The sequence below is a fragment of the Sceloporus occidentalis genome, unplaced genomic scaffold, assembly GCF_023333645.1.
Source record: "Sceloporus occidentalis isolate IW3139 unplaced genomic scaffold, rSceOcc1.0.p SCAF_1, whole genome shotgun sequence".
Taxonomy (NCBI): domain Eukaryota; kingdom Metazoa; phylum Chordata; class Lepidosauria; order Squamata; family Phrynosomatidae; genus Sceloporus; species Sceloporus occidentalis.
The window spans coordinates 12,986,723-13,012,705 of record NW_028316981.1 but is presented as its reverse complement, the minus strand read 5'-3'; the positions used below and the strand labels follow the sequence as shown (position 1 = coordinate 13,012,705).

Genomic DNA, 25,983 nt, shown 5'->3' with positions numbered 1-25,983 from the left:
AAAGTGTCTCTGTGTGAAATGCTTTCCATGCCATGCCGTTTCTGCGTAATGCCCCCAAGTTGGTGCAAAAAGTGATTTATTATTATTATTATTATTTTTCCAAATGATAAATCTATCCTTTGCTCAAGGTTGTTCACTGGCCGTGTTGTCATAGAGTGCAAAAGTGTTTTGGAAGAGAGGGGCCTTCAAGGGATGGAAGGGTGGGTGAATCTGACGGCTTGGTATAAAGAGAGAACCGCTGCCCAGAATTGGGGGCAGAAATAACTTGTGAGCCTGGAAGTCTGCTGTGCAGAGGATATTGCATGGGAGGTGCTGTGGGTGATTGTTGCTCTCCTTCTTTGCAAGAAGTGCCCGCTTGGACCCACCATCATGCTCACTGCTCTCCTCTTCATCATTGTCCTTCTGGCAATCGCCCTGTTGAGCCGGCGGCACATGGGGCACTGCCAGGGGAAAGATTTGAGGGATCTACCAGGCCCCAGGGCTTTGCCCCTCATTGGCAACCTCTTCCACATGCTCCAACCTAACCTCCCCATCCATTTCCTCAAGTTGGCCTGTCAATATGGACCGATCTACCGCCTGCGCCTTGGGAACAAAGGTGAAACTGGGCATGTCACTGGTGGCATTGGGGTGGCTGATTCTAATCCAAAAAAGTAACTTCTTGTAGTTGGGGGTGTGTCGGTTGGTTGCGGTAGTCAGCAAGGGGGCTAAAATTTCTCTGTCAAGACTGTTAATTGTTCTTTGTATTTTTATGATCTATGCTGCCTTCACAACCTATTTTATATTGGTACTTTTATAGTAAGTTTTTCTATAGTTTTAATCCGGACTGGTTTTATCTGCATTGTTTTTACACATGTTGTTGGATGACTTGAGCCTCATTATTGCAAGAAAGGCAGAATATAAATGAATAAAATAAATAAATAAGTTTATTTCTTTGTTGTTGTTGTGTGCCTTCAAGTCATTTGCACTCATGGAGACTCTAAGGCAAAGCTACCCACCCGGGAGTTTCTTGGCAAGATTTGTTCAGAGGGGATTTGCCTTCCTCTGAGGCTGAGAGAGTGTGACTTGCCCAAGGCCACCCAGTGCGTATCCTTGGTGGAGGAGCATTGGAACTTTGGTCTCCAGGTTGTAATCCAGTGCTCAAATCACGACATCATGCTGGGTCACTTTTATCTCCTTGCGTCTACACCTTTTAGGGGCTTGCCTTTGTTAATTTTCCTACTTTTGATGTTGCTTTTTATAAAATCATCCACTGTGCAGTTTTTATATAGTTAATTTAATCTGTATTCAAAGCAATTTACAAATATTTTAAATGGATAGTGGCTCCTGACAACTTTTGCCTTTGGGAAATAGGAAAGGCAGGGGGTACAGAAACCAAATCTCAGGACCAGGATGGGGAAAGTGTGGTCTTCCAGGTTTTGGACTGAAATTCCCATTATCCCTCACTATTGTCTATATGGGCTAGGGTCTGATGGGATTTGCCATCAAACAGCTTGTGGAAGGCTGTATGAATATTCCCCTTCTCAGTTTTGGAAGGGATGAGCTGGGATGGTTTTGGCAGAAGACACAATGAAGAGATGTTAAATAAATCTCCCCTTGCAGCCACTTCAGTTGTGTGCAGCCAAAATTGGCTTCTCAGACTTCCTTCCTTCCTTCCTTCCTTCCTTCCTTCCTTCCTTCCTTCCTTTTTCTTTTTCCCCAGACTGGGAATGCATCTACACTGTAGGAATAATGCAATTTGACATCATTTTAATTCCCATGGATCCATCCTACAGAATCCTGGGATTTTTAGTTGGTGCACTCTTTGGCAGAGAAGGTTAAAGACTATATAAAACTACAAATCTAGGATGGAAGTGGAGTCCATAGCACTTAAAGTGGTGTGAAACTGCATGATTTCCAAAGTGTAGATGCACTCCCCCTTAGTCCCAGAAGTGTGCTACAAGATGCCTTTGCACATTGATCCAGACGAACACAGCTATGTCCTTGAATTCTGTTATAATTTTCATCGCAAGTCACATTTGGTCAGCCTCAGGAAAAGCCATGGCAAACCTTCTCTGGACAAATATTGCCAAGATAACCCCATAATAGGTTGGTTTGCCTATTATGGAGATACTTTGGAAAGGACGTGGAGGCACACAACATACCCAACACATCTGTATTTTTCGGGTCAAGTTTTGTGCACAAATTTCTTGACTTATAGCCTAGTATATATGGTATTACTGCAGTATGGTTTAGACCTATGTCAAGTAAATAGGGCTGCATCCACACTGTAACAATAATGTAGTTTGACACCATTTTAAGTGCTGTAGCTCCATCCCATGGAATCCTGGGATTTTTAAGTTTACAAGGTCTTTTATCCTTCTCTGCTGAAGAGTGCTGGTGTTTCACAAAACTAGAAATGCCAAAGTTTGGTAGGATGGAGCCATGACAGTTAATGTGATGTTGAACTGTTTCATTCTCTAGTGTAGATGATAACTTAGTTAAGTATACTTAATCCAATAGTTGATAAAAAAAATCCCACCTCTATTTTCATGTTTCTTAAAAGGAATTAAACACTTACTTTTAGTAACTTTAGAAAAGTAACTTTAGTTACTTTAGAAAAGCACCCAGATGTTACAGGCTCAAGGGCTGTGATTTTCAAAGCACTACCTTCTCTACTAGAGCCAGCATTTGAACTTTTTTGCCTTTAGCAAGGGAACATGAAAAGTAAGCTGCACTACAAAAAGTGAAGTTATAATGTATATCTTCATTTTTGGAAAGGAGCTAATTGCAAATAACTACTTGTCTGTAACCATTTGCCTCTAAGCTCAATGTGTACATTCCAAGTACAGGTAACCTATTTTCTATTTTTAACACACACACACACACACACACACACACACACACACACACACCATTAAAACTAAGCCTAGAATGAGCAAAGAGATGTTTTGGTGCTATTATGGCAGAAATTAAATGATCTAAAACAGATTTTCAATTCCCCCCCCCCTACCCCAACTCTTTGGTGGTTCCTGCTAGATGTGGTCGTGCTGAACAGCTCAGAAGTAATTCGCGAGGCACTAATTCGGAAGTGGTCTGACTTCGCTGGACGGCCTCACAGCTTTGTTGGTAATATTGTCCTGGTTGAATGGGAGGTTTAAAAGGCTGGGATGAAGTGGCAAGATGCCCATAGAGTTTACAAGTCACAAGAAGCTTTGGTTTATGTTAACCAGGGTTTGTTGCTTCAGCTACAAAGCACATCGATGACAACCGAAATAAATAAGTAAACAATTGAGTCTGTAAATATTTAATAGAATGCAGTGCACAACAGAGATAAAGTTGGTTTTTATCCCTAAAAATAATTCAGCATGTTTCGATTATGTTTATATATCTTTCTTCAGTTGCTATTAGAAAAGAGCAACATATGCAATGGTAAAGTACAAGAACATCCAAAATCCATAAAACTGTGATACCTTTATTGGGCCATCAACATGCACAATTTGGGATTTTGGATGTCATTGTACTTTGAATATGGCCAACACCTGATTTCTGGCTATGCAATGGTAGTTATTGTACTAATTTTAATTTTATAATTTTTGCACTTTCTGTAATTGCCTAATATTTATGCATTAAATATTTCTAAGATCCCTTGAAGGTGGCCATACAAATATTTTCTGGCCAAAATATGTTGATTTACTTTTTAAGAATCAAACCCAAATTGTAGCTTGCATTCCTCATCTGGCATTTCTAATTTGTTTATTTTGTGGTTATTTTCTATCCCTTTTATCAGTGCTTTCTTCAAGGTGAGCAGTCTGGTGGTGGTGGGGAAGCAAGTCATGGCTGAACATTTGGATAATATGACAAGCAATGGCTTAAAGAAGCCTGAGTTTGTAACACAGCAAGAAACCATGGGTTCAAAATTGTGGCTTATGGCTCATTAACAAACCATGGTTTGCTAGCAGAGGAAGACTAACATCACAATAAGCCGGTTTCAGCAACCCAAAACATAGTTAGTTATATGTAAACACAGTCATAGAGCCAATTCAAACATAACACTAAACCATGGTTAGTTAAAACACACTGAGATTAATTAATGGTTTGATAGGCTAATTTGTTGACTAACAAGTTAGTTAATTTAAACAATGGCCAACCGAAAATTGGAGTACAACTCTGTAGACCAAGGTTTGATTCGCCTCTCTGCCATGAAACCCACTGGGTGACCTTAGGCAGGTCACATTCTCTCAGCCTCAGGGGGTGGCAATGGCAAACTTCCTCTGAACAAATCTTGCCAAGAAAACCCCAGGATAGGTTCACCTTCGGTTCACCATAAGTCGAAATGATTTGAAGGTATACAATTAATCTTTTACTCAATACCATGAGGACTGGAACCTTGCTCTGAAGAAAACGTATGGCCCTCCAGTTCTTGTTGGAGGGCATACGCTCTGACTGCCTCCATTTGGCAGAGAGTGTCTTGATTATTCATTTACTGGCCGGCTTTTCCAAGCTGCTTTTGAAATGTCCTATGTCCCCATTCCTTCTCCCACTTTTCCTCTTTGTCTTCAGCTTAATCTTCAATTGTGACAGACTGAGTTGCAAATGCAAAAGTGGTTTACACTCAGTTAACTCAGCAGGGAGGAGAGGCAAGGCAAGGGCAGAAGCCTGCCCTTCCCAGGAGGCTCAGGCAAAAAGCAAATAGCTGCAGCCTCCCCTAGCTTGTGTCTCCTTCACTAAAAACTTTTCCTTTCTTGACCATACACTGATGTTGCTTGGCCACATGTGTCCCAGTTTTCATTGATGAAATGTTGGAAGGTATGGGATTGCCAAGGAGACAACTAGTTGTAGTGCTTTGAACACTGAACTATGATTTGAGATCAGGGTTTGAATCCTGGCTTGGCCATGTAAACCCACGGTGATCTTGGGCAAGTAACACTCTCTCAGCCTCAAAGTATGGCAATGATAACCCGCCTGTATATACTTGCCAAGCAAACCCCATCATGACCAGGAAGGAGGCGGGGAGCCCGGCGGCGATCGCCACGGCCTTGCCTCGTTCCTGGCCCCCGCGGAGGCCAGGAAGGAGGGAGGAGGCTGCAGGGAGGCGGGGAGGTTGGCGCGGCTGCGCCCAAGAGGCGCCGCCTCCCTGCAGCCTGCTCTGCCCCAGGCCTCGCTGCCCTCCTTTTCCTCCGCGCGGCCATGCGCGGTGGAGGAGGAGGAGGGCAGCGAGGCCCCAGGGTTGCCCAGCAACCCCGCTGCAACCGGGCTTCTCCCGGTTTTTGGCTGCACCCGTGCCGTGACTGGGCAGGTGCTGCCAAAACCGGGAAAAACCCGGTTGCAACCGGGTTATGGCAACCCTAGGCATACTGGGAACTGCAGTCCAGTAGGCAGAGCTCTGCATAATTCCCACTCAAGCTTTTAGGGTAAGAAGGGCAGGGCTGCTGTGCTTTACCAGAGCTTTGAAAAGTTACTTATTTGTACTCCTAATGCCCAGAATCTGACAACCAGCATAATGAATGAAAACCTCATCCTTTGGCCTCTCCTGGTGTAATCTCATTTCCTATGGACAGATTTTTACACATGATAATTGTCTGAATGTGTTGGCACTGTCATTGGGATGATACCTGCCTTCTACCAATGGACAAAATCTGAAGCCAAAATTTCGTATTAGATTTTACATGCAGGGAAAGAGAAGCAGAGGGCTAAATTACATGTGACAAACTGGAGGCATGGGGCATTTTCCAGTTCCCAGCTCAACTCAACATGGCTCATACATCCTTGGAAACTATGTCAACAGGAAATATTGCCTGTCCAAAAATGGAAAAAGAAAACCCTGGCCTTATCAGCAGCGCTGGTGTTTAAATCAGAGAAGTATGCCAAATAATTTGTTTTTGAAAAGTCACCAGTTTAATGGAATTGCATAATGCTCAGCGTTTGTTTTCCAGATCAAGATACTCCCCCTGTTTTTGTGTGGGACCTTGGCTGATCTTCAGGGTTTGTCCTTCTCTCTTTGACGTGTACTTTGCACTAACAGAGAGACTGTCCTAACCTAGGGTGTATTTATACTGTAGAAATAATGCAGTTTGACACCATTTTAAGTGCTGCAATTCCATCCTAGGGATTCCTGGGATCTGTTATTTTTCAAGATCTTTAGCCTTCTCTGTCAAAGCCTGCTGGTGCTTTGCAAAGCTGCAAATTGAAGGATTCTTTAGGATGGAGCTGTGGGAATTAAAGTGGTGTCCAAATGCATTATTTCTACAACGTAGATGTACCTCTAATGCTGGCCACTTAGTGACAACAGTTATCAAGGTTATTCTCCATTTTGAGATGAAATCTTTTCTTCCCCTGCCAACCTCAATCCTTCCAAAGAGTCACCTTCTTTAAAGGTTTTTAAACAGTGGTTGGATGGCTATCTGTCATGGGGGGGTGCATTGATTTTTTTTAATTTGTGCATGGCAGAATGAGGTTGTATTGGATGGCTCTTGGAGGTCTCTTTCAACTGATTCTATGATTCCAACATTTTACAGTTCAAAACTAGGATGTGTGGCCAAGCAACATCAGAGTGTGGTGAAGATGATAAAATGACTCCAAAAATTAGGAAGAACACACAAGATAGACAAGGCTGCATGAGTTTACTTTTGCCTTAATCTCCTGGAAAGGAAGAGACAGTATGGTGTAGTGGTTTGAGCACTATGGAGTTTATCACACGGGGGATAATTGGAAGTATAAAAGATGATTAACCTGTGATAATCCCACAATTACGCTAATGGTTTTCACACAACGTTGTGTTCAAAGTGCCATTAACCCGTGAATAACTAGGCAAGAAACAGCAGCAAATCATTCACAGGATTTTTCCACAAATGACTTTTTGCTGTTTATTGCCTGATTATTCTCTGGTTATTCACAGGATAATGGCTCTTGTGTTAATCTCATTTTAATTGTGTTTTAATGTCAATTGTGCAATTTTCACGGGTTAATTATTGCTTAAACTCCATATTTTTCCCCATGTGATAAACTCCCAAGTCAAAGTTGCAAATGTGGAGGGCCATCTCTTTGTTGTTAGTCATCTTGAATCACATGAGCAAGTGAAAAAAGAGATACAAATGAATAAAATAGTACACAAATAATAATAATAACTATAATATGAAAAGCATAATGGTTGTAATCTGGTAGAATTAAAAGATATAGCTGTGCTAGTCTGCAGAATCAGTATGTAGAGAGATCTTGCAGCACTTTTTAGACTAACTGAAAGAAAGAAGTTGATAGCATGAGCTTTCCTAGACTTAAATCTACTTCCTCAGATGCATTTGGATTTTGAATTTGAATTAACATTTTCACACACCAGTGCCATATATAGATCTGTCCATAGCTTTCCACTCCGCCAAATACATCTCAGGAAGTAGGCTGAAGTCTATGAAAGCTCATGCTGCCAACCTCTTTCTTTCAGTAAGTCTCAGAGGTGCTATGAGCTTCTAACCTATGTTTGCCATCCCTTTCTTTCCTTGTCTCTTCCACCTTCCTTTGCCCCAACCACACCTGCAGGAAACCTGGTTTCAATGGGAGGCAAGGACCTCTCCCTTGGCGACTATACCCCGACATGGCGGCTACAAAGGAAAATGGCCCACACAGCCATCCAGCGCTGCCTACGGGGCGACATGGAGCAGATTGTACAGAGCCAGGCTCAACACCTCTGCAAAGTGAGCTGAACAAACAACAGCCTGGATTAGTCTGCAAAGGCACATGTCTGCTTACCTGTATATAACTGTCTGTGGGCTTATTTACACTTGCCAAAATACTCCAAGTTGCCCTATAAGTATTCTGGCCCCTGCATTCCCCCCACCCCCAAATTTGCCCCCCCCCTTACCTTCTGCAAGATTGTGGTGTCTGCAAGCTGGTCAGCACCACCATTGCGGGTACAAGTCACTCTGAAGTGAGAATGGGGTACCCAGACGTGGTCTGATCTCATAGTGACTTGTGTCTGCAAAGCAACTCTGCAAGGACATTGAGTAGGCAGCCACCCATTAACACCTGTTGTCATCAACCCCTGAGCAAAAGGTAAGTCTTTTTAATGCAGAACAAGAAGTGGAAACCCTGAACTGACATTCTGTAAGCAGCCTGGACTAAATCCAGGGTTTGGGGGTTGTGTAGTGTAAACACCAGTGGCCAGCTTTGGGGGGAATTCACAGTATAGTACAGTGATTCCCTAACTTTGGTCCTCCAGATGTTTTGGGCTTCAGGTCCCAGAATTCCTGGCTGTTGGCCAAACTGGCTAGGCCAGGGCTTCTGGGCACCAAAGTCAAAAACATCTTGACGACCATACTTTGGGGACCACTGGCATGGAGATAATGTAGACAGTCCCTACGTTGTGGTTGCTAGGCCAGGCCTCCTTGAAATTTCAGTGCCAAGACCTGGGGACAACCTCTTGTGAGGTTACAAGAGTGATGGTACAAGAGGAAGCCCCTGTGGATATCACTGATGAACGACACGTGAAGCATCAAACACCATTGCACAGAGTATGCCATTCTGATAAAAAACGGCAAGTCTGAAAAATGATGCATACACATACGGAGGGTTCAAGAATCCTAGAATCCTAGAATTGTAGAGTTGGAAGGATCACAAGGGACACCAAGTCCTATACAGGATAATAATAATAATAATAATAATAATAATAATAATAATAACAACAACAACGACGATGATGATGATGATGATGTTTATTTGTATTTTCCTGCTTCTCCCAGTGGATCGAAGTGGGCTTACAAGCAAAAATCTCCATACAGTGGCAATCATGTCTAAAATACATATCATAAAAACATCAAATATGCTCATCCAACTTCTGTTTAAAGCAGGGGTCGGCAACCTACGGCCCGCGGGCCAGATCCGGCCTGGTGAGGCCTTGGGACTGGCCCTGGCCTGGTCCTGCTGCCAATTGCTGCCCCCGCTGCAGTGTTCCGCGCCTGGGGGCGGGACTTTCCCGGTTTGGGGCGGGTCCGCACGGTCCTGCCCCAGTTTGCCCTTTGTCCCGGGTCCCCCGCCCCCCCAGCGACGGAGGCCAGGCAGGGAAAGGAGCCTCGCCTCAGCAAGGCCCCGTTCCCCTGTCTGGTCTCCTCCGCCGGTGACGGAGGCGGCCAGGCAGGGGAAAAGAGCCTCGCCTCAGCGAGGCCCCGTTCCCCTGCCTGGTCTCCTCCGCCGGTGGCCAGGCAGGGGAAAAGAGCCCTGCCTCAGCGAGGCCCCTTTCCCCTGCCTGGGCTCCTCCGCCGGCAATGGATGCGGCCAGGCAGGGGAAAAGAGCCTCGCCTAAGCGAGGCCTCGTTCCCCTGTCTGGTTTCCTCCGCCGGCGGCCAGGCAGGGGAAAAGAGCCTCACCTCAGTGAGGCCCCTTTCCCCTGCCTGGGCTCCTCCACCGGCGATGGAGGCGGCCAGGCAGGGGGAAGAGCCTTTCCTCTTCTTTCTCCTCTTCCTCTTCTTCTGCCTCCTCTCCTCCTCCTCCTCTTCTTCCTCCCCTTCTTCCTCTTCTTCTTCCTCTTCTTCCTCCTCCTCTTCCTCCCTTCCTCCTCCTCCTCCTCCTCCTCTTCCTCCCCTTCTTCTTCTTCTTCTTCTCCTCCTCTTCTTCTCCTCTTCCTCCCCTTCTTCTTCCTCTCTACTTCCTCTTCTTCCTCCTCCTCCTTTTCCCCTCTTCCTCCTCTTCTTCCTCCTCTTCTTCTTCTCCTTTACCTCCTCCTCTGCTTCTTCCTCCTCTTCTTCTGGTTTTTGGCCAGAAAGGGAAGTACATTTCTGCCATCTGTCTAGGAATAATGCCAAATGTCCTCCATTTTGATGATGCCTAAGAAACATGCATTTATATTAACATTTTTTAAAAATCATCAATTTTTTCACGTGTCCTCCATTTTAAAAAATGTGTTCTACATTTGAAAATTTTGTTTGGCCCCCCAGTTGTCTGAGGGACAGCAACCCGGCCCCTGGCTCAAAAAGGTTGCCTACCCCTGGTTTAAAGACTTGAAAAAAGGGAGATTTGACCGCACTCCAGGATAACCTGAAATTGCTCTCCTTTGCCCTGAGGATTGGAGAAGAAGGACCAAGCCTGGAGACTAAGGGATGCACTCAGAGCCTAGAGCCCAGCCAGTGTGGAAGTTAAAAACAAAAGTTGGGAGCACATGGAAGGCCGGTGTAGTGTAGTGGTTTGAGTATTGTTCAAATCCCCACTTGAGCATAAAAACCCACTGGGTGACCCTGAGCAAGTCACACTCTGTCAGCTTCAGAGGATGGCAACGACAACCCCAACCCCTCTTAGAAGAAACTTGCCAAGAAAACCCTATGGGTTTTATCACGCAGGAGGGATTCCATGCAAAAGGGGGATTTAAAGTGAAACCCCCTCACAAAAGCGGATTTATTATCAGATGACGTCCAGGTTAACCCGACATTAACCTGGACAGAAAGTAGAAAAGACACGCAAAAGCACAATTGATTTTAAGACAACATCACTGTTAAGGTGCATTAACACGACCTTAATCTGACTAGAAAGTAGACAAAACACGATTCTTTTTACTTCCGGAAAATCCTGAAAGTAAAAAGAATTGTATTTTGTTGATTTTCTAGCTGTTTAATGTCATGTTAACCCCACTGTGTCTGAAAATCAATCACACTTTTGCATGTCTTCTTAGGTTTTTTCCAGGTTTTAAATCCCATTTCTGTATGATAGGTCTGCTTTAGGGTCACCATAAATCAAAAATGACTTGGAGGCACATAACAACAACAAGGGAGCACACTGTCCTTCCTATATGTATAGTTGGACTTAGCTTCCAGCTGAAATAGTTTCTTTAATTTCCAGTTTTCCCCCTTTCATGGGGGTCCTGTGCCCCTAATCCCAGCGAATGTGGAGGGCCCGCTGTACTGTTACCTGTAATACGTTCTTCTCTGTTTCAGCAGCAGGGATCTAACAAACGTATATTTCAGAAGTAACATAATGAGTAATGAGTGGAAATGAAGTTATCTTATAGGCATTTTTATCTTGCTTTTCAACTTTAGATTGTTTTCTTTTTACTTGTATTTTAGAAGCATTTTTACAGTTTTCACATTTCATGCCATTCTCTTATCAATTATTTTTATTAAAAAATACTAACAAGCTTTACTTTTTAAACATTGTTATGTAAGTAATGGCAACAGGAATGCGTTACCCAGACTATAAGACTTAGCCTTTTCTTGGCTGTGGAATTTAGTTTTAAGCACCTGACACATACAGCCTGAGCAATAAGGACTAGAAACTTCACCAGGTTTCCCCCTTTTGGCTAAGATTCAGCCCAGTAAGTTATTGCTATCCATTTAATGTCTGCTACGGTCTAATCTGCACAGAAGAAATAGTGCAGCTTGACACTGCTTTAACTAACTGCTATGACTCTGTGCTTTGAAATTCTGGGACTTGTGGTTTTGTGAGATATTTAGCCCTTTCTGTCAGAGAGCTCTGGTGCCACAACAAACTACAAATCCCAGGATTCCATAACATTTAGCCTTGGCAATTGAAGTGGTGTCAAACGGCATTACTTCTGCAGTGCAGACTCATGTCCAATGATTAAAGTGGCTTTTTGCAATAAGGACTAGAACCATGCCTTTTTGTGTTTGGAGTGAAAGGTGACACTTCAGGAAGGCAAGGCTCCTCTGCATCCACTCCTTGCTGTCATGTGAAACACATTTCAATTATAGCTCTTGGTTTTTTTCTGAGCCCTTTTAAGTGACACTTTCTCTCTCTTTTTGGGCTCCCAACAGGTTTTTCATAGTTATGAGGGGCAACCTGTGGATGTGGCTCATGATTTTTCCCTGCATGCCTGCTCTGTTATTTCTACCATGCTGTTTGGACCTTTGGTGAGTCTGTACGAGGGAACCAGAAGAGGGTGAACAACAATTCTGTCTTCCCACGAATCTCGTTTTCCTCCCAAGTGGTTTGGGACCTCAATATTTGAAGGATCAGCTTTCTCTAGTTATGATGTCCTGAGAACTGAGAGTTCATCTACACAGTAGAAACAATGCAGTTCAACACCACTTTAAGAGCTGTAGCTCCCTTATGCAGGCTTGAAACAAAAATGGGTCATTAGGATGGCAAAAACAAGATGGGGTCATGTAATATTCCGTACTCAAGAAAAGGTACAACGATAATAAAGGTTTTATTACATGAACAGATTGAGCTAACCATTATTTTTCACTAACACAACTCATACAAAAAATTAGGAAGACATAGAGGGGGGTTGTATTTCACTATGATCGCACCATTACTTCATTTCTCCAATGAAGTAATCTTATGAAGCAAATTTCAGCCTTTCAGTACTTTATCATAACATTTCTCACACTCCATGATACATTTTGTTTTCTTGTGCTTTGGCTGCTGTTTTGTTTTGTTTTATGACAATCACAGTTTTGTTTTATGACAATTTCAAACAGGGATCTTCAAACCATTTTTGCAACATAACAGGGCAATTTTTTTGAAGACGGGACAAAACTGACATTTATATTAAAACGACGGGACGGTCTGGAAATAGGAAAAAACAAAACAAAAATGGTACTATCCCGTTTAAAACAATACGTATGGTCAGCCTAATCTGATAGATTCCTGGGACTGGTAGTTTTACAAGGTCATTAGCCTTTCCTGCCAAAGAATGCTGGTGCCTCAGAATACTACAAATCCCAGGATTCCTTAGGATGAGCTACAGCATTTAAAGTACTGTCAAACTGCATTATTTCTACAGTGTAGATGTACCCTCAGTTTTGCTAGAGAGAGGCTTGCCAATGTCGGGGAGTAGGAGAGGGGCCTCTCAGCTATAGCCCTCCCTCCTCTTGTGGTTCTGCATGAAATCAATCCTGGATTTGGTTTGGCACCAAGTTTCACATGGTTTTAAACTGTCTTAACATTTTAAATCTGTTTTCATTTATTAAATTGTGCAATATGCTTTTAGCTTGTGATGATGATGATGATTTACGGTCAGTGTGCATGGCACTGTACAAAAATAAAATACAGTGGAGCCTCCACATTCACTGAGGTTAGGGGTCCAGGCCCCTGTGAAAGTGGGAAAACTGCAAATAAAAAAATACTATTAACCTGGCACAACATTTCTCTAGCTTCTCCAGGGCACCCCTATGGTCAACATCTGCTTGAAATTGGCCACAGAATTGCACTGAAGGACCTACAAATGTCTAGAGAAGTGTTCTCTCTAGGATTCTCTAGGTTCTCTACCGTGACTTTTGGTGGAGGTTAGCCACAGAGTCGTGCTGGAGGACCTAGCGATTCCTAGAGAGAACATATTAAACAAATCCGTGAATAATCCAATCCGCAAAAGTCAAATCTGCAAATGTGGAGGGCCGACTGTAATAAAATAGATAACCCTGGCAAAGTTATTGAAGGTGCATCTACGCTGTAGAAATAATGCAGTTTGACACCATTTGAAGTGTGATGGCTCCATCCTATGGATTACTGGGATTTTTTGTTTTTCGCATTGAAGAGAACAAAATGACAAAGGGAGAGTCATAGCATAGTGCAATGAGCTCTGAAGATTCTCCAGAGTCCTTTATTTATACAAATTAGTAATAGATAAACATATCAATCACTGGACTACCACATTGTTTATTATATCAGCCTTGCATGTAGTTGATATCTATTGTAAAGTCATAAACATGATATATGCTAGTCTGTTCCATCTTGATAAGAAGCTGATCAGTACGAACTTCTTTCTTCTTACTTAACTCAGCATATCAGCCGGCACACATCATCTCCCATGTTCAGCCACCCATACTGTACTCTCTGTGACTGTCCACCCATGTGTGCATGGGCGATGTCTCCAGAAAATACTCTACAATGTGTTCTTTCATCTTCTCTGCCAAGGAATGCTGGTGCCTCACAAAACTAGAAATCCTAGGATTCTGTAGGAAGGAGCCATGGCACTTAGAGTGGTGTCAGACTGCATTATTTCTACAGTATGAATGCATCCACAATCCAACTTTTTAAATTGTTTTAATATACTTAAATTGATTTTATTGGTATACCATCCTGAAAACTTGTGGTTTAGGATAGAATACGCACACACACACAATTATATTAAGTGCTTTTGACTGATCTGACAGAAAAGAGATTTGTTGATTTCCCAGTTAGCAATGGCTGCCATTTGTTTTCTCCAGGTTAATCTCTTCTATTTCTCCATGGTAGGACATGGCCAGTGTTGAAGAAATGCACGATTGCATGATTGAGCTGGTGAAAACATGGAGTGCGGTTCCTATCAAGCTTGTGAATTCCCTGCCCATCCTCAGAGTAAGGAAAGGAAGATGAGTTCAGAGGCTTAACAGGGACATTTTAGGCAACATCTCAAGGTTTCATTTTGTTTTGTTTTGTGGAGCGGCAGAGGGGGGGAGAGAATCACATTGGAACATAACAGCTTAGAAAAGTTTCTTTTTCTATGGCTCCATTGTATAGAATTCTGTGAACTGTAGTTTTGTGAGACATTTAGCTTTCTCTGTCAGAGAGTTCTGGTGACACAACAAACTACAACACCTAGGATCCCATAGCATTGAGCCATGGCAATTAAAGTGGTGTGAAACTGGATTGTTTCTGAAGTGTTAATGCAGCCTTAGATACTGGTCACTCCTGATTAGGCTACTGCAATACACTGTAGGTAGAGCTGCCCTTGAAGATGACTCAGAAACTGCAGCTAATGCAAAATGCAGCAGCATGATTTCTGACTAGTGTACCATATAAATAATACATAATACCAGTCTTGAAGGAGATATGCCAGCTGCCAATTTACATCTGGTCTGAATTCAAGTGATGACATTTAAAGCCTTAAAGGCTTGGGACCTTGATGTTTAAAGGAGTACCTCTTCCAAGGTATACCTGCCCCAGATTAAGGTCAGATGGGGTGGGGACTCCTTTGGGCCCAACTCCATTATGGAGTGGGAGGATATGGAGAGAGAAGCTTCTCTACTGTTGCCTCCAGTTGTGGAATTTCCTCCCCTTAGTGATCCGATCGGCACCGACGTTGTTCAAGACCGGATTTTATAGTAAAGCTTTTTGGGCTTAATTTACTTTAATAATATGTATACTTGTTTTTAAATGCTACAACATTTTAAGATGTTGCATTTAATATCCAGTCATTCTGTTTTAGCTATGCTATTGTTTCAACTTGGAATAGCTTTATATTGTTTATTGTTTCATTTGTACACTGCCCTGAGTTCTTATGATAATGAGCAGAATATCTACGAAATAATACTGCCTCAGGTCTTATGTTAACAATCTACATTTGGTAACTTTATGAATTTATAGTAATGTTGCAAAAATGTGATGAAACCTTGTGAAGATGTGCATCTGGGCAAAGGCAAGAGTGCTTCAATGTACAGTGGATCCTTGTTATACGCTGGGGTTTGGTTCCAAGATCCCCCGTGTATAACAAAATCCGTGTATGCTCAAGTCCCATTAAGTATAATGACATAGCAAAATGGTGTCCCTAATAAAAAATGGAACATCAAAGTAAATTTATACTTTTTTGGAACATTTTCAAACCGTGTATGCTTAAATCCGTGTAAAAAAATCCGTGTATAAGAAGGGCCGACTGTACATTGGAAACAGGGAGGCTTGGAGATGTCTTGTCCACAGAGTCACCATGAGTTGAGGTTCCATGAAGGCAGCTAAGGACATCAGGAGCAAGTCCCAAGCAGAATGCCAGCCAACACTTTCTTCATATACTTACGTATACATCTAGAAATTTTAGTCAGAAAATTGACCCCAAAGTCCTGGGTCAGCTTATCCAAAGGGTCAGTGTAAGTACTGTACTTTAACTCTTAACAACAACAATAAAAAACAAAAAACACATCTCTTTCTCTGAGTAGAGTAGGTTATTCCATGGTGTGTGCCTACCCCTGCTCTACATGTCTGTGCCTTTGAAAACCACTAAATTCTGGACTCTTGGTTGCTGTTCCTTAGATTTTCCCCAACGCCACACTGAAGCACTTGCTTTCCTGTATTGAAAACCGAGACTCCTTGGTCCAAGGCCAGATGGAGAAACACCAGGTGAGAATGCTTAGGATGGACTGAGAATTGGGTTGGGATTATTTGATGTTGGGGGAGAGATGGAGGGGCAGAGTCCTGTGACTTACAAGTGAAGGATACTGAGAAACAGACTTTGCTAGTTGTTCTTTATTTTATTTTATTTTAATGTGTCATCTTTCTCCCAAGATGGACCCAAAGTAGCTTACAAAGTTTGTTTTGGGTGCCAGAACTCTCTTAAAGAGAAAGCTAAAAACCTCACAAAACTCCAAATCCCAGAATTGCATAGCATGGAGCTATGCATGGCAGTGTCAAACTGTGTTAATTTTGCAATGCAGATGCAGTCCAAGTAGTCATATACCTGTTTGAATGAAAGGATCATTGCCTGCTGATGAAAGAAGGGCAGAGAAGGGACTAGCCTAGCACAATGTGGAAGGGAGTTCCAGAGGGTGGGAGCAGTCACCAAGAAAGTCTGCTCTTTTATTGTCACCAGATGAGGCTATGATTGTGGTGGGACTACCAGAAGGTCCCCCTGCTCAGGATCTGAGGAGTCTGGCAGGTTCATATAGGGAGATACCGTCTTTCAGGTAGTCTTGACCTAAGCTGTGTCGAACTTTACTGTCCATAACCAGTACTTTGAATTGTGTTGGGAAACATACTGGTGGTAGCCAGTGGAGGTGTTGTGACAAAGGAGTTATGTGTTCCCTGCAAGGGAACACATAACTCCTTGTTTTTGTTGTGTGCTGTCATTTTCTGACTTATAGCAACCCTATTATGAAGTTTTATTGGTAAGATTTGTTCAGAGGGTGATTTGCCATTGCCATCCTCTAAGGGTGAGAGAGTGTGACTTGCCCAAGGTCACCCAGTGGATTGCATGGCTGAGCCAGGATTCAAACCCTGGTCTCCAGAGACATAGTCCATCACTCAGACCACTACACCTTTAAAGCAGGAATGGAGTCATTGGTGGAAACTGTGGCCCTGCAGATGTTGTTACTTTGATTCCTGCACACTGAGGCTGCACTGCATCTGTGCACTGCGGAAATAATACAAGTTGACACTAATCCAATAATAATAATATTTATTTGTATCCTGCCTCTCCCTACGGATCGAGTTACAAGATAAAAATACATGATACAACCGTTGGCAACATTACCCAATCCCCCCAACCATCCACCCTCAACTCTAAACTCTCCCCCTCCAGTCCCACTGAGTTAACGGAATGCAAACTACTCTTATACATCAAAGGATGGCAATGGCAAACCCTCTTTGAAGAAACATGCCAAGGGTCACTCTTAGGGTAGTCATAAGTCTCAGAAATGACTTGAAGGCAAACAACAACAACAAATAAAGGTTGGGGGCTACATGCAGGTCATGGTTGTGTATCCCCTCCCCCTGGCCTAAGACTAGGAACAGCCCTTGGTGTTGACCTAAAAACTGACATACATTGAAGGAATTTATCAATCCTTTTGTGTCCTACATCCTCAGGAGTCCCACCACTCCTCAGAGGCACGAAACATGGTGGGCCATATGCTGCAGTTCCTTCGTGACCATAATATCAGCAAGTCAGGGGAGAGTGGCCTCCTCCCAGAACATGTCCACATGGCCATTATTGACCTTCTCATTGGAGGTACCGAAACCACAGCTACCTTACTGACCTGGACTGTAGCCTTTTTGCTCCACCGCCCACAGGTAGGATGAAATTGTGGGATGTATTTGAGGGAGGGAAGGTGGGATTAGGAGGGTGTTACCAAAAAAAACCCCCAGGTAGAGTGGATTTGCAGGGTCCCCACCAACCTTACAGTGTTCCTTCAAATGTTGGGGAAATCAGCTTTTGCAAGAGGCTTGGGTAACCTTTGGGCCATTTGCACCTGTGTATAGCAGTACTAAGTGAAGAGAACTCTAGGTCTGGGGTGAATTAAGAGATTTTTTTTAAAATTTAGAAAAATGCATTTTTCTAAATAAAAAATGTAATCACACTCTGTATTAAAAATAAAGAGTGTAATCATGTACACATGCGTATACACACACACAGACAATAGCAATTCACACAGACACAGCATATAGAGCTAACCGAAATATGGAAAGATGATACCAGAGTTTTAGGGGTTTTCCAGGGGGATTGTAATTACTTGTCCGTTGAGCAGACCATGGAAGGCTGGAGTGGGTCAGACTAGGAGGTCTGAGGACAACACAGAACATACACAGAGTGCAGAAGTGCATGCCGGCTGTTTTTACAAAGGTTAGATTTTGGAGCTATATTTATACTTAAAACCTAGCCCCAAGGCTGGATGTCCTTTCCCAGGAATCAACAATGGGATTCCAGAGTGGTTGATGGCTTTAATTTTATCGCATGAACTTTAAAAGCGTTTCAAGCCTCCTGGGCTGGAGTTGTGATGGAGGTGAGGATTATTGCATGCTAAATCTCGACCTAATCACCACCTGCCATCAGCCTGGTCCAAGCCGTGTCCTAACCATGCTTCACCAGTACTTTTTAGAAGTCAGAAGCTTTCCAGATTCTAAAAAGTTCAGGTGGAGCACTGGGACCTGGGCTGATGGCAAATGTTTCCCATCCATAGTTCAGAATGTCATTTCTTGTGTTTCATATATTTATATTCTGCTCACCCACACATGCATCTAACCCTGGGATTTAAAACAGTTTATACAAGTTTAAATAGATATAGCTAAAAAGATGTATCATACAAAAGTTAAAATGCAGTTGGAGTAGCGTGCCAATTGAGAACCACATAGTGTAGTGGTTTGAGTGCTGGACTCAAGTCACACCCTCTTAGCCTCAGAGGATGGCAATGGTAAACCCCTCTGAAGAAAGTTGCCAAGAAAACACCATGATAAATTTACCTTAGGGTTGCCATATGTTGGAAACAATTTGAAGGCACACAAGAACAACAAAACATGCCCATTAAAATAAAGAAACAAGAAATTCAGACAGTACTGTCCAACATATTATTAAAGGCCTTTGCCCAATGAACAATCAACCCTCAAAGGTCTGCCAAAACAAAAAGTCTTCACCTGCCTATAGAAGTATAGCAAGGAGGATAGCAACTGATCTAGTTTAGCCTCTCTCAGGAGTTCTAGAGACTAGGAGCAGCTGCCAAGAAGCCCCTCTCTGTTTTCCCACCAGATGCACCTGTGGAGGTGGTGGGACAGAGAGATGGGCCTCCCCAGAAGTTTTCAAAACTCAGGTAGGATCATATGTGGAGACATGTGAAGAATTTTGTTATCTCATGCTGTGGGAGTTGTCAACATTTGAGGGTTTGGCACTCTGTTTCCTCACAATTTTGTTCCTTTGCTGCCCTGTCCCCCTTCTCCCTCCCCAAGATCCAGGAGCAAATCCACAAAGAGTTAATGACAGTTGTAGGACCTCATCGTGAGCCCACTTATAGTGACCGAAAGCATCTGCCCTACCTCAGCGCCACCATCTGGGAGACCTTGCGCATGCGTCCTTCGGCACCCCTTGCTTTGCCTCACATGACTACCCATGATACCAGGTACCAGTTTTCCACAAACCATACTTTGACATTAGTCACACGTAGAATCTAGACATAACCAAAGGGTAGCAGCCACTCTCTGGTCCCATGGCTGACACACTGTGTGAGAAGAGCCTGCATCTTAGATGGCTAAATGTTGCCATGTACAACTGGCTTGGGTAGGCTTACATGTGTGTGCCTTACAATAACATCCAAAATCCACAAAACAGTGATACCTTTATGGGAGCAACTGAAACGCACAAAATACTGGTTGCAAGCTTTTAAACCTCCACTGGCATCTTCATTAGGCAAAGGTGTTGATGTTAGTCACTAACTTGATTTTGTCAAGATATGGTTCTCTGTTTATCTGAAAGAGATCTAGGAGCCCTGGTAGATCACAGATTGAAGAGGAGTCAACAGTGTAGTGCAGCAGCTAAAAAAGCCAATGCAATTCTGGACTGGATCAATAGAAGTATAGTCTCTAGATCGAGGGAAGTCATAGTATCACTCTGTTCTGCTTTGGTCAGGCCTCACCTGTAATCCTGTGTCCAGTTCTGGGAATCACAATTCAAAAAGGATGTTGACAAGCTGGAACGTTTTCAGAGGAGAGTGACCAAAACGATGAGGGGTTGGAAACCACTAAGCCCTATGAGGAGAGACTTAGGGAGCCGGATATGTTTAGCCTGGAGAAGAGAAAGTTAAGAGGTGACATGATAGCCCTGTTTAAATATTTGAAGGGATGTCACATCGAGGATGGAACAAGAATGTTTTCTGCTGCTCCAGAGACTACAACATGGAGCAATGGATGCAAATTACAGGAAAAGAGATTCCACCTAACATTAGGAGGAACTTCCTGCCAGTAAGAGCTGCTTGACAGTGGAACATACTCCCTCTGAGCATGACGGAATCTCCTTCTTTGGAGATTTTTAAACAGGCTAGATGGCCATCTATCTGGACTGCTTTGATTGTGTGTTCCGGCATGGCAGAAGTGGGGTGGACTGGATGGCCCTCTTCCAATCCATGACACTAAGATTCTAGGTAGTACTACAGGGAAATTCATGCAGGCAATCCCCTTTTTCTGGCTATATGGGTACTCCAGGACTTTTTTTTTTAAAGTTCCATTAGGAAGACAAAAGAAGATGCTCCTCTTGAGATCCATGTTGCCTCAGTCTCAGTTGTGGGTTTTGGGTGTTATTGTACTTCACTACATGGCCAACACGGCTCCCCCTGGATATGTGTGCAGCTGCTAATGCCCAGGCTTTTACTATCCAGTCTGGAGGAGGGCTGAATTTCTAATTTGGAACGGGTCTCGGGAGGGGGGAACCAAACCAAAAGGGAGATGGTGGAACAGTAGAATAGAAAGTCCAAAACACACTGCAGAAATAATCTACTTTGAGACAGCTTTAACTGCCTTGGCAAAAGGCTAGGGAATTCTGGGAACTGTAGTTTTGTAAGACATTTATCCTTCTCTGTCAGAGAGCTCTTGTGCCACAATAAGCTACAATTCCCAAGATTTTTCAGTATTGAGCCAGGGCAGTTAAAACAGTCTCAAATTGGATGATTTTTGCAGTGTTTTTTGGATCAGTGATTAAAAAAAGTCTACTGTAATTTTTACAGGTATGCTATCCACTACAATACATTTGAAACAATAATGTGTACATTTAACCAAGAATAGTAAGATATGAACTTTGTTATCATTGCAATATTTTCCCCCCTCCCGCCGCTATAAAGGTATGTTGTTGTTGTGTGCCTTCAAGTCCTTTCTGACTTTTGGCAGCCCTAAGGTGACCCTATCTGTACCTCTAAAGTCACTTGCTAAGAAACCCCCAAGATAGGTTAGCCTCAGGGTTGCCATATGTTGGCAATGACTTGAAGGCACACAACAACAAGGAAATGACTCAGTCATTGTCAGAAATGACAATCTGGGCTCTGTGTTTGGCAGCTGGCCTTCAAGGTAGTTGGTACCTGTAAATTGTGGATGCTTGTGGTCAATGAGAACAGAAACCAGAGCGAAGAGGAAAGGAAGAGGAAGCCATTGCCCTCAAAATTTTTGGTTGGCTAGGAAATGACTCAGGTTGCAGAGTCTACGGACTTTATCAGACTGGCAAAAAAGATGGGAGCATAGTGGTATGCTCCCATCAATATGTACACAATAATGCAAAGAATATCACACAACACTGCACAATATTGCTATTATCCTGCGATGATCCTATGAATAAAGAGGCATTTTAGCACCACTTTTTATTCATGAGAAAATCCCATGAATAAAAACCAGCACTAGAATGCCTCTTTATTCACAGAATAATCACAAGATAATTGCGATGTTGCACGACATTGTGTGATAATCTTCACGTTATTGAGCGATATTGACAGGAGCATACCACAATACTCCCATCTTTTCTGCCAGTCTGATAAAGTCCTACCTCTCATTATGCTTTATACAATCTGGACTGTGCACTTAAGATGGTGGCCAGCCTTTGAGATTAATTGGTAACAGTCAATCTTTGATGCTTACAATGTTTGAGACCAGAGGGAAGAGGAAGCCAGTACCATGAGGTCTGTGAAATGATGTTTGTCAAATTGTTGATTTTCTTTCCTCTCCTTCCCCACATCTTCAATCCCTTCCTCCCCAGTCTGTCTGGTGTTTCCATCCCCAAAGGGACAACAGTCATCCCCAACCTCTATGGAGCCCATCATGATCAAAGCATATGGCCAGACCCCCAGGAGTTCAGACCAGGTATTGTGGGTGAGAGAGAGAATGGTGGTGTGTTTGTGTGTATTTGAAAGAGAGAGAGAGGAGGAGGAGGAGAGGAAGAGCAAGTGTGTCCGGTTGCATATTTGGCGGCTGCCACATTATAGAATTAATGCAATTTGACACTGCTTTAACTGTCATGACTCTATCCAATGGAATCTTGGGATATGTCACTGGTTGTGGCACCAGAGCTCTCTGACAATGAAGGCTAAATATCTCATGAAATTACAGATCCCAAAATTCCATAGCATCGAGCCACGGCAGTTAAAGTGATGTCAAACTGCATATCCTATAAGTCGAGAAATTTTTGCCCCCAAATGGTCACCAAAATCCTGGGATAGAAGTATACACGGGTCAGTGGGTTCCTCTGACCAAGTGCCCAGCTGGGGAGATGCTGGGAAGGGTGCGCGTTCGCCCCCCGCTGCCGTCTCTCCAGCTGGCCTCTCTCCTCCTGAGAAGGGAAGCCGGCTAGTGAGAAGGCAGGGAAGGGCAGGCGGGCGTACGTCCCTCGGAGCCTTCTCTCCAGCCGGCCTCCCTCCTCCTGAGAAGGGAAGCCGGCTAGAGAGAATCATAGAATAGAATCATAGAGTTGGAAGAGACCGCAAGGGCCATTCAGTCCAACCCCCTGCCATACAGGAAATCCAGATCAAAGCATCCCTGACAGATGGCCATCCAGCCTCTGCTTAAAGACCTCCAAGGAAGGAGACTCCACTACACTCTGGGGGAGTTTGTTCCACTGTGGAACAGCCCTTACTGTCAGGAAGTTCCCCCTGATGTTGAGGTGGAATCTCTTTTCCTGCAGCTTGCATCCATTGCTCCGGGTCCTAGTCTCTGGAGCAGCAGAAAACAAGCTTGCTCCCTCCTCAATATGACATCCCTTCAAATATTTAAACAGGGCTATCATATCACCTCTTAACCTTCTTTTCTCCAGGCTAAACATCCCCAGCCCCCTAAGTCATTCCTCGTAGGGCATGGTTTCCAGACCTTTCACCCTTTTAGTCACCCTCCTTTGGACACGCTCCAGTTTCTCAATGTCCTTTTTGAATTGTGGTGCCCAGAACTGGACACAATATTCCAGGTGGGGCCTGACCAGAGCAGAATATAGTGGCACTATGACTTCCCTTGATCTAGACACTATACTTCTATTGATGCAGCCTAAAATCGCATTGGCCTTGTTAGCTGCCGCATCGCACTGTTGACTCATGTTCAACTTGTGGTCTACTTGGACTCCTAGATCCCTTTCACATGTTGTCTCCTTAAGCCAGGTGTCCCCCATCCTATATCTGTGCATTTCATTTTTTCGCCCTAAGTGCAGTACCTTACATTTCTCCGTGTTGAATTTCATTTTGTTAGCTTTGGCCCAGCTTCCTAGTCTATTCAGGTCATTTTGAATTTTGATCCTGTCCTCTGGAGTATTAGCTATTCCTCCTAATTTGGTGTCATCTGCAAATTTGATAAGTATTCCCCCAATTTTTTCCTCCAAGTCATTGATAAAGATGTTGAACAGTACTGGGCCCAGGACAGAGCCCTGTGGGACTCCACTGGTCACTTCTCTCCAGGATGAAAAGGTGCCATTGTTGAGCACCCTTTGGGTTCGTCCGGTCAACCAATTACAAATCCACTTAACAGTTGCCTTGTCTAGCCGACATTTTACAAGCTTGTTTGCAAGAATGTCATGGGGGACTTTGTCAAAGGCCTTACTGAAATCAAGATATACTATATCCACAGCATTCCCTTCATCTACCAAGCTGGTAACTTTATCAAAGAAAGAGATTAGATTTGTCTGGCATGACTTGTTTCTCTGAAACCCATGTTGACTTTTTGTGATTATGGCATTGCCTTCTAGATGTTCACAGATTCTCTGTTTAATGATCTGCTCTAGAATCTTTCCTGGTATTGATGTCAGGGAAGGGCACGCATTCGCCCCTCGGAGCCTTCTCTCCAACCTGTCTCCCTCCTCCTGAGAAGGGAGGCTGGCTAGAGAGACGCTGATCGTCCCGGAGCTTCTCCCCAGCTGGCCTGCCCCCTTAAGACTGACCCTCAACTTATCCACGGGTCATATAAAATCCCCATTTCTGCTCCCAAAAGTTGACCTCGACTTATACATGAGGTCAACTTATACACTAATATATATGGTACCTCTCTTTGACTTACACCTTCTTTTCTAACTAGATCTTTCCTCTCCTCCTCAGAGAGATTCCTGGAGAGCAATGCCATGGCCGAAGCCCAGCGGCACTTGGTGCCATTCAGCTGTGGAGCCCGGGTTTGCTTAGGGGAAGCCTTGGCCCGCATGGAGTCCTTCTTCTTCCTCACCTACCTACTGCGGGATTTCCAGATCTTGCCCTCTCCATCTGGATCATTGCCTAGCCTCCAGCCACGCTGTGCATTTCTCATGCATTGCAACACATTCTTGACCCACCTGGTGCCATGGGGGGTGGCTGACTCTGCAGAATGAGGTCTCTGCATGGCAAAGGAACACAAATGCCAGGGTTGTGGTGGTTATTGTGTGGGACTGGGGAACACCCAGGTTCATATCTTCATTGAGCCAAGGAAATCACTGGGGGACTTTTGGCCAGTCACCCTCTTTGACCTGACCTACCTCACAGGGTTGTTGTGAGGATAAAGTGTGCAGGAGCAGAGGCAAGTACACCATCTGAATCCATTAGCAGAATTGTGAGAAAGAAATACAGTCAGCCCTCTGTATACACACATTCTTTATCCATGGGTTCAAACATCCATTGCTTGAAAATATTATATGGGCCTGGTACGCCGGCCTGGCCATGTACTAGGGTTGCGCAGAGGCAGAGCGTCAGCACGCCCCACAACCCTAGTATGTCGTGGCGGCGTCAGCATGGCAGCCTCCTGTCCACACGGGGGTCACCATGATGATGTCATGCATACGCCGTGACCAGGTGCAGCACGTGTGTGATGTCTCCATGCTGCCCCAAGGCCACTTATGGCAGCCTGGCTGTGACATGGGAAGGAGCTCCAAAACAGCTCCTTTTGGGCGCTGCATCGTTCCCGCAGCAACCAAATGGCTGCAGAAACGATGCCCAGGAGAAAGGGGCCAGGCAGCCCCTTTCTCCCATGGCTCTGGCTCCCAGGGTGTCCAAGGGCATGAAACCCCAAGCACACCCCTTTTCTGCACCACGAAGAAGCAGCATTTTGCTGTTTCTCCATGGTCTGGAAAAACTCCGGTTTGGAGCTGCAGGGCTGCCAGTGAGGCTGCCCTGTTCCCAGTCCGGAGATAAAAGGGGCGGTATTACCGCGCCATTGATTCCCAAATGCAAACTTTGATTTTGCCATTTTATATAGGGACAGCATTTTGTTACACCATTGTATATTATGGGATTTGAGCATCCACAGATTTTGGTATCCACCAGGGGTCCTGGCAGCAAAAACCTAGCAGAAACCAAGGGCCTACTATATAACTAATAAAATAAATAGATAAAACTCTCCCTTTCTGTCCCATTCTTCTCTCCCTGAATTCCCCATAGAATTCTGCCACAGTGCCCCTGGTCTTCATTGACTTCTCCTAACCTGCAAGGAGTGTGAGTTACATTGGAGTAGTGTGCATTTGACAAATGCTTGATTTTCAACTCTGTGCAGAATTCTTAAAAAAAAAATCAGACAAAATAAATGAGTGTGCTTTCTTTTGAAGATCCTGTTTTACAGTATGAGAGGTATTGGTTTAAAACTGAGTGCCATTTTTCTGTTGTTTTAATTTAATGACACAATTACAAGGATTGTATGAATCTGAATGAT

At 43.8% G+C, this 25,983-nt stretch overlaps 1 protein-coding gene across 1 annotated transcript; it reads left to right on the top strand.

The window, feature by feature from the left end:
- The first annotated feature begins 369 nt into the window (after window positions 1-369).
- LOC149320817 (steroid 21-hydroxylase-like) lies at window positions 370-25,080 on the top strand. The gene is made up of 10 exons (XM_089505965.1): window positions 370-595; window positions 3,016-3,105; window positions 7,510-7,664; window positions 11,727-11,822; window positions 14,152-14,253; window positions 15,919-16,005; window positions 17,467-17,670; window positions 19,318-19,487; window positions 22,100-22,203; window positions 24,411-25,080. Exons 1-10 carry the CDS (start codon window positions 370-372, stop codon window positions 24,671-24,673), a joined length of 1,497 nt encoding a protein of 498 aa, XP_089362091.1. The 3' UTR covers window positions 24,674-25,080.
- Window positions 25,081-25,983: the final 903 nt, after the last annotated feature.